The sequence below is a fragment of the Ochotona curzoniae genome, unplaced genomic scaffold, assembly GCF_017591425.1.
Source record: "Ochotona curzoniae isolate NIBS_2020 unplaced genomic scaffold, NIBS_Ocur_1.0 contig_2699, whole genome shotgun sequence".
Lineage (NCBI taxonomy): Eukaryota > Metazoa > Chordata > Mammalia > Lagomorpha > Ochotonidae > Ochotona > Ochotona curzoniae.
The window spans coordinates 5,544,739-5,553,555 of NW_024465561.1; the positions used below are offsets into that span (position 1 = coordinate 5,544,739).

The 8,817-nt window shown below is 60.0% G+C and overlaps 2 protein-coding genes across 2 annotated transcripts; both read right to left on the reverse strand.

Moving 5' to 3' along the window:
• Positions 1–1,275: 1,275 nt before the first annotated feature.
• FFAR3 (free fatty acid receptor 3) lies at positions 1,276–2,620 on the reverse strand. Its single transcript, XM_040976661.1, has one exon. The coding sequence runs from the start codon at positions 2,584–2,586 to the stop codon at positions 1,633–1,635; it is 954 nt and encodes a 317-aa protein (XP_040832595.1). The 5' UTR covers positions 2,587–2,620; the 3' UTR covers positions 1,276–1,632.
• Positions 2,621–6,070: 3,450 nt separating this feature from the next.
• On the reverse strand, positions 6,071–6,973 carry FFAR1 (free fatty acid receptor 1). The gene has a single exon (XM_040976662.1). It carries the CDS (start codon positions 6,971–6,973, stop codon positions 6,071–6,073), a length of 903 nt encoding a protein of 300 aa, XP_040832596.1.
• Between the last annotated feature and the right edge of the window lie 1,844 nt (positions 6,974–8,817).

Sequence of the window (8,817 nt, forward strand, 5' to 3'; positions counted from 1 at the left end):
TGGCTCTCTTGTTCCTCACTGTTCTCTTTAGAACATGGGGTTCTCCCACTTCCTCAGCTCCTTGCCCACACCACCAACACACCTCTCCGTTGCTGTCAGTGCGAACGTCTTGGGACAGCCAGAGGGATCCGTGGGGCAGAGAGAGAGGCAGTTCAGTCCTTTCTCCACACAGACACAAATGCCTTCACCCTCTATCTGTGATCCATCTCTTCCCCCATTCCCAAACAGCTGGAGCCAGTCCCCATTTTCCAGGGAGAAACTTAGTGCTTCAACAGGCCGGTACTGGAGTCTGAGGCCCAGAGCCCAGCCACTCACACCACACACACACTGAACAAGCATTGCAGAAATGAGCTGGCTGAGAGCTGCTGGCAGGTGTCTGTGCCGGTACGGGAAACCGTAACCAGCTCTTGCTACTTCTCAGTTGGGAAAGAATATGCATTTCGGAGAAAACAGCTCCGAAGAAGCCCCATGTATCTGTTGCACAAGGCCTCGTGACCCTGGTTGTCTTGTTTTCTGTAGGGTGCCGTGTGGGCAGGTGCCTTTCCTGGGAAGAGGCTGGTTCCACACACAGAGGCATCTGCTTTGCATCTAGCTGACCTCTCAACCATGACATGTTTACCTAGGCCGTCGTGGCCCCCCCTCAGCTCCCTTCTGAGTTTGGAAATTTGACTGGGCCGGGGCTCTGCGGCTGGATGGCTGGACGGCTGGCGGCTGTGCGCTGGCAGAGTGCAGCAGGCTGGGTGAGGGCCTTGGGGTATACAATCAGGTAGACCAGATCCCATTCTGCTTCCAATACCTACTGGCTTTGGGCCTTGATTCCCTGGGCCCACGGGCCAGCCAGCCAACTTCAACAATAGCAGCTATTTTGTGGTTATCACGGGGTCAGGTCATGCCTTTGCTTGGGTCAGGTCAGCTCCCGGTTCCTCTTGCAGCTCAGACAACCTTACTGTGGTTCTGGCTGTTTAACCCTTTCCACTCAGAATCCTGGTGCTCCACCATCCACCAAGCATGCCACCCGCAAGGACCCCAGAAGGATAAGGAGAGACCATTCCATTGCACTTGCTAGCAGGTTTATTTCGGTGGTTCCTCTGCTGCAGCTGCTCACACATGACCCCCAAGAGCCACACACACTGGGCAGTGGATGCCTGGTGGACAAGCTCACACGTAGCCAGGCTGCTCCCCCAACCCTGGCAGCTGCCTTGGGGTTCCCTGCCTGCAACCTGACTTCCTTCCCTGGGGATGGAGCAATTGCTCTGAGGGGGACCTCCTCTACCACCTGTCCTGAGCAACAGGGCAGCTCTAAACTCCTCCCTTACCCTCAGCAGGGGCTGCAGAGAGAACAGACCACCTGTGGCATTTATAGGGGCGTGGGGGAAAGGAGAAGGGTTCCTCCTGGCCCTGCAAGGGATCGCTCCCCATGGCTGCTCCCTGTGAGTCACTGGTGTTCTCAGTGTGTGCTGGAGGAGTGGGAGGTAGGAGTGGGGAGAGCTGGGCTGCAATGGGACCATCCCGAGTCACATCAGACCCCTGCCTGCCATGCCTGACTCTGAGCTGGGGGTGATCCGCACGCTGCACCCACGGATCTAGTTGCAGTCCTGGTCCATGGCCTTTCTGGAGCCCAGCCCCTGCCACCTATGTGGGACAGTCCTGCACCTGCCCGCCCCCTGCAGTCTGTACCTTCAATTCCACACTGCACTCAGGCTGCCAAGGGCCCCAGTACTGAGCCAGCCTCCTGAACAGCTGGTGCAAGTCAGCCTGGAACTGAGACGATGAGAAGTAGTAGACGAGGGGGTCGACGCACGAGTTCAGGGTACTGAGGAGTAGCACGTAGCCCCTCCAGGTCGGGCTCTCACCCCGGATGTAGCCCACAAGGTGGGACACGTTGTAGGGCCCGAAGCAGACCAGGAAGTTGAGCAGCGTGGCGGCCACCAGCCCTGCCACCCGCTGGCGCCGGCGCCGGCTGGCCCCACGGCCAAGGAGCCACACGAGGCGACTGTAGCAGAAGCCGGTGATGAGCAGCGGCACCCCAAAGAGGACCACGGACATCTCCAGGCGCACGGGCAGGAGAACGGCCAGCTGGTCCTCTCGGAACTCCAGATAGCAGGTACCGTTGGTGCCCTGGCTGCGAGAAGAGCTGCCCGAGTACTCGATGATGTAGACCACGCTGCAGTGCGCCACGGCCAGGAACCAGCACACCCCGCTGACCAGAGTCGCCTGGCCCAGCCTCGGTTGCGTCTTGTACCACAGCGGATAGGCCACGCTCAGGAAGCGCTCCACGCTCACGGTGGTCAGGAAGAGGGTGGTGAGATAGATGGTGGTGAAAAAGAGGGAGCCCGAGAGTGGGCAGAGGATGAAGGGCAGTGGCCAGCGCATGCCGCTGGCTGCCTCCACCATGCGGAAGGGCAGGAAGAGCAGCAGCAGCAGGTCAGAGATGGTGAGGTTGAGCAGCAGTATGTCCACGGCCACCGGGCGGCGCCTCAGCTTGCCCACGAACAGCACCAGGGCCAGCAGGTTGAGGGGCAGTCCCACGACGAAGGCAAAGAGGTACACGGAGAAGAAGAGCCAGTGATGGCCAGGGACGGTCATGACCGCTGGTGGCAAAGACAAGCCGATGGGGTGGCGCTGCTGGGCTGGGGAGCTCCATCAGCAGCATCTCCTGGGCACCACCACCACCCGAACACACACAGACGCACACAAACACATGGCCCTAGGTGCATTCCCCCCCCACCCTGGCACACCCTGCCCGGGCCACCTGCCTGTCTTCCTGACCATGCCCAAACTCCTGCCCCTTCCATGGGCACCTCCTGAAGCACCCAGGTGCTCCACTACACCACCACCACCACCGCCCCCTCCGCTTCACCCCTCCCACCCACCCCACCCCGCCCCGCCCCTCTCGCACACTCTCACCTGTTGATCTGAGAGCTCCGGGGCTGTCCGCACAGCACCTAGCTGTCTCCTCCAGAACGAGTGGGCGCGGGCAGCTGGTGTTATCTGGCAGAAACGATAAAGTCCTGGCAGCGCCCGTGACGTCACCCGCTACAGATCAAAGGCACAAAGGATGCCTTGAGCTCTGTTACCAGGGCTGCGCCAGCATGCAAAGAGGAGCAAATTCCACGACTGCGGGTCTGGCTCCTCGGGCTGCTGCAGCAGGGATGCCCGAGGCAGATCCGAGCCACCTTGCTCCCCGCTCCTGCCCCTGCCACATCCCCCATAAGAATTGTGTCTAACTTTCAGTGACGGCCTTGGTCCACTTCACCTTGCAGGAGGTGTGAGGTAGCCGGGGAGGGCTGGGCTCCCTGTTGGCACCATCTTGTTGTAGCTTTGTGTCTCCTTTCCCCTCTTCACCCAGGGGTGGTGACATGAGTAGCAAAGTACTATAACAGGCTAATCCTTCGCCTGCAGTGCTAGCATTCCTTCTGGGTGCTGGTTTGTGTCTCAGCTACTCCACGAACCACCCAGCAGCCTGCTTGTGGACTGAGAAAGCAGTAGAGGTTGGGGCATGGCCTTGGGACCCTGCACTGCATGGGGGACCCAGAAGGAACTCCTGGCGCTCCACCATCCACCAAGCATGCCACCCACAAGGACCCCAGAAGGATAAGGAGAGACCATTCCATTGCACTTGCTACCAGGTTTATTTCGGTGGTTCCTCTGCTGCAGCTGCTCACACATGACCCAGAGCCACACACACTGGGCAGTGGATGCCTGGTGGACAAGCTCACACGCAGCCAGGCTGCTCCCCCAACCCTGGCAGCTGCCTTGGGGTTCCCTGCCTGCCACCTGACTTCCTTCCCTGGGGATGGAGCAATTGCTCTGAGGGGGACCTCCTCTACCACCTGTCCTGAGCAACAGGGCAGCTCTAAACTCCTCCCTTACCCTCAGCAGGGGCTGCAGAGAGAACAGACCACCTGTGGCATTTATAGGGGCGTGGGGGAAAGGAGAAGGGTTCCTCCTGGCCCTGCAAGGGATCGCTCCCCATGGCTGCTCCCTGTGAGTCACTGGTGTTCTCAGTGTGTGCTGGAGGAGTGGGAGGTAGGAGTGGGGAGAGCTGGGCTGCAATGGGACCATCCCGAGTCACATCAGACCCCTGCCTGCCATGCCCTACTCTGAGCTGGGGGTGATCTGCATGCTGCACCCACGGATCTAGTTGCAGTCCTGGTCCATGGCCTTTCTGGAGCCCAGCCCCTGCCACCTATGTGGGACAGTCCTGCACCTGCCCGCCCCCTGCAGTCTGTACCTTCAATTCCACACTGCATTCAGGCTGCCAAGGGCCCCAGTACTGAGCCAGCCTCCTGAAGCACCCAGGTGCTCCACTACACCGCCACCACCACCACCACCGCCCCCTCCTCTTCACCCCTCCCACCCACCCCTCCCCGCCCCTCTTGCACACTCTCACCTGTTGATCTGAGAGCTCCAGGGCTGTCCGCACAGCACCTAGCTGTCTCCTCCAGAACGAGTGGGTGCAGGCAGCTGGTGTTATCTGGCAGAAATGATAAAGTCCTGGCAGCGCCCGTGACGTCACCCGCTACAGATCAAAGGCACAAAGGATGCCTTGAGCTCTGTTACCAGGGCTGCGCCAGTATGCGAAGAAGAACATCCCCTCTGAGAGTTAGTTTGTGTCCCAACTACTCCACTTCCTATCCAACTCCCTCTTTATGGTCTGGGAAAGCAGTAGAGGAAGGTCCATGGCCTTGGCACCCTGCACGCACATGGGAGGTCCAATGGTATCTGGCCCCTGACTTCTGGCTTTGGCTGTTGTTGCAGCTCCTTGGGAAGTGAACCAGCAGATGAAAGATCTCTTTCTCTGCTTGCATGTCTCTAAACTTGTTTCCAGTCTTGTAAAGCAAGATACATGTCCCCCCTTGCTAAGGGGCTGTTAGGGGCATGCCTTCACCCAGCCAGTGTTCCCTGAGCCCCTTTAGGTGCCAATCTCCCTTTACAGTGCTGCAGGGGTGTCATCAAAGCTACCAACGCCCCCTGGCACCTGCAGAGCACTAGGAAGGAGCTTCTCATCTGTGTCCCACAGGATCTTTCACCTTGGCCATCAGCAAACTGACAGGTGCTTGTCGCTGTCTTCTCCTTTGCTTTTCCTTCGCCTAAGAGTGTTGACCTGACACCTTGAGTTTTCCCAGGGGCCTCTGCCTGCTGCCCAGGGTCCTAGTCCTGCCCACCAGGCCTACTCCCACCTCTTCCTCTCCATGGAGTCTCAGGTGGGCTTTCTCACCCTGCCAGGGGAAGGTGACCGTACACCTGAGCCAAGGACTATACCACCTCCCGCCAGGCCATGTGCCTAGGAACACAAGACCCGACTCTCCCCTTTCCTTTCCGGGGAGCCCCGCCTTGCACCCCAACATGCTGCCTCACTGGCCAATGTCTGGGTCCACAGGCTAATGAGGCTAGGATGGGTGGTCTCTGCCTGGGGCCTTGGGATAGAGCACAACACGCCGACATGCTCAGCAGGACCTGGTTAAGCCACAGACCGAGTGTGACTGCAGATAGACAGCACTCGCCGCCATACACCCCTGAGAACAGGGGTCTGCGTCCTGTTAGAGACCCCACTCCTGCACCGGTAAATTCTCAGGCCACCTGGTGAAAGTTTGCTTGTGGCAAACCTTCCCACTTGCACTCTGTTCCCAGTTCTTGTGCTGCCCCCTTGTGACACCAAGACAGTATAGCGGCATCGTTATCCCATCACCTACTTTCTTAGAAAAAAATCAGTTCTTTCCCAGGATATGGCATCTCCTACTGTGGATCAGCCTTGCAACAGCCCTCACCCCTACATCGGAAGCAAACCTCCCACCCCATTCCCTCCAGTCCCAGGCCTCTGCCCCTCACCCTTGGTGGACCCCAGCAGAAGGGAGCTTACCTTCCCCACGGTGACCCAGCTCCCAGGCTCCTTGCGTCCTTGCCAGCCGCGTCGTTGGCCTGGCCAGGCTCATCTCTTTGCGTGACGGGATGAAGGGCAAGCTCAAGGCAAGGCTGCCCTGCCATTTCTGGGGGACAGCTCCCAGCAGGGGTCCAGGGAAGCAATCAGTCTCTCCCACTCGATGTATGCTGCCCCTACTAGGGGCTGCTACTTCTGGGATGTTCCTCCTTGCCCCCTGGCCAGACACACTGTCCCCCGGCCAGGACCCCTCCCCAGGTAGCCGGTCACCAGTGGGTTGAGGACCACACTCCAGGCTCCTGTGATGAGCCCCAGCTTCCGCCAAGGGCCTCCCATGTTGGGCTTCAGGAAGCCGGCCACATTGGAGGCATTGTAAGGTCCCAAGCAGAGTAGCAGCGTGAGCAGTGCCCCGCCGGCCACCCAGGCTGCTCTCAGCTTCCGCCTGTGACTCAGACCGGAGTGGGCCAGAGCCCGGAGGCAGCCTGCATAGCAGAAGGCCGTGATGGCCAAGGGCAGGAAGAAGAGCAGGAGAGAGAGGCTGAGGCGGGCGGGGCCGGCGGACGCTGGGTCCCAGGCTTCCATGCAGACCGGAGAGCCGTTGACAGGGGTGTTGATGCCCAGGGAGCTGGTGCTGTTGTCCAGCCAGCCTCCAGGAGCCTCCAGGGCAAAGACCAGCCCCAGGTGACAGAGCACAAGGGCCCAGATGGCCACACACACGCCCCAGGAGTAGCGTGGCCTCCGGAAGGCCTGGTAGCCCAAAGGGAAGGCCGCGCCCAGGTAGCGGCCGGCACTTAAGGCCGCTAAGAAACCACCACCTGCGTAGAGTGGAGCGAAGTGGAGTAGGGCAAAGGCCGGGCAGATGGAGACAGGCAGAGGCCAGGCACCTGAGGCCAGGGCCTCCATGGCCTTCAGGGGCAGGGAGAATGTTAGCAGGAGGTCGGAGCAACCCAGGTGCAAGGCATAGACCAGGCTGGGTGTGAGGCGAAGCCGAGCCTGGGCTGCCGCATCCCGGATGGCCAGGACATTGAGTGGGAAGCCCAGCCCAAAGGCCGCCACGTAGAGGGCGAAGGAAAGCTGAGGGAGCAGCGGCATAGGCCTGGGGCGCCGTCTCCACTGCTCCTGCTGTGTGGGTCACGGAGCGCTGCTGATTGATCCCACTGAGCCCTGGTGGCCGGAGGGACAGCTGGACACACACACAGAGGCCAGCGGAGGGAGGTGGCAGCGAGGGCACAGGGTGACTGGAGCAGAAGGGAGCAGCCTTAGGCTTCAGCGTTGGCTTTCATGTCACCACGTCACGCGTATCACCAGAAGAGACAGGCAACAGGGTTGTGGTCCCAATGGAAGGAAGGTCTTACAGCTTTGGGGACTGGGGAGAGGATGAGAGAGAGAGCTGAGAACAGGGCTGGGCCCCACAACTGCGCTTCTCCTGGGGATGGGTTCCCAAGTCCCAAGGCATTCCCTTCCCCCATTCCCTGCCAGAGGAAGAGCTGCTCCCCTCCCCCATCCCTGGGTCCAGTTGGCTGTGCAAAGACCATGAGGACAAGAGAAGTTGGGCTCTGGGTGACACCAAGAGGCAGGTAGGGTGGGGGCCCACAATGAAGCAGGGTCCTCTTGGGGATCTGGGAGTGACCCTCAGGGGGCACTTAATAAGAAGAGCTGGAGCCTGGGGATCCCAGGAGTCACAGAAGCAGGGACTCACCTGGACGCGCGGCCAGCTGTCTCTGAGCCCTCGCCAGGCTGCGGGAAGATGCGGGCAGGGCGGGAAGCCGGAAGGGCGGGGAGCAAGGGAGGCAGGGCCATTAGCCAGGGGCACCAGCAGCCTGGGTGAGCAGCTAATGGGGCATCCAAGTCACAGCTGAGGCTGGCCTGCAGCAGGTGAGGGTCTGAGGGGGAACCAAAAAGGAGAGAGAGGGGGCAGGAGGGGCTGGGGGGGACAGGAGTTGGGGTTTCTCAGGGTGGGGGGCAACATGTGATGCCTGAACCTCAAAGGAGCATGGTTTCCAGCTGGCTGCGCGTTCTTAAACCCACTGTCTTCCCATGTGCCCTGGGGACCAAGGCTACCCTTCCCTGGACTGCACCCCAGGAGACCCCCCCTCACTGGCTCTCTCCTGGGGGGCAGGGAGGCAGAGTCAGTGACCTCCTTCCACTTGCAGGAGCACCCAGGTGATGTGGCCCCACAGAGACAGGGAGTCCCTGTTTCTCCTGTCCTTTCTCTTCTAGGGGTCTGTCCAGGAGGAAGAAGGCTGTGGCATGTCAAGCTCTGGTGGCTGGGTCCTGCAGGGCACAGTCCCTGCTGCACCTTGTCTGGGCTGTGCGGACATCCAAGTGGCTCCTTCCCCAAGGGTGCCTTGGCAGTGTCATGGGTGGCACTCCCAGGGACACAGGGGACCCCTCCAGTAACAGTAGCCCTTTCAACTCCTCATGGGGTCCACTGACCCTTCCAGGAAGTTATCCTAGGCAAGGTTTTGAAAGGTTCAGGATACGGGGTGTTCAACCTAGTGGTCAGGACGCCCACACCCTCTATCCGGAGTGCTTGGAGTTGACGCGCCTGGTTTCTGCTAACATGGATTCTGGAGGCAACAGATCAGCTGCCATCCACTTGGGAGACCTGGATTGGGTTCCTGGATCTTGGCTTCCAGTCCTAGCTGATGCAGGCTTCTGGGGAGTGATCTAGCAGGTGGAGACTCCCCCCATCTCTTCATCTTTCTAGAAGCTCTTTGCCTCCACCCTCTTTGTCCATCTCGGAGCCTGCTTGCATCCTTCTGGCTTTGGCTCCTGGTTGCCTCCAGCCAGTGACCCAGCCACTCACCAGGCTACAGGCTTCTCTGCTTGTGAGCAACTCCCTCTGATTTCTTTGTCTTCCTTCTAGAGCCTCAGTCACTGACCTTCCATACCCCCTTTAATCGCGCCTTCCAGCAGAAAAAAACTTGTTACCT

Coding starts and splice junctions, on each gene's coding strand:
- FFAR3 (XM_040976661.1), bottom strand. CDS start 2,586: ATGACCGTCCCTGGCCATCACTGGCTCTTCTTCTCCGTGTACCTCTTT.
- FFAR1 (XM_040976662.1), bottom strand. CDS start 6,973: ATGCCGCTGCTCCCTCAGCTTTCCTTCGCCCTCTACGTGGCGGCCTTT.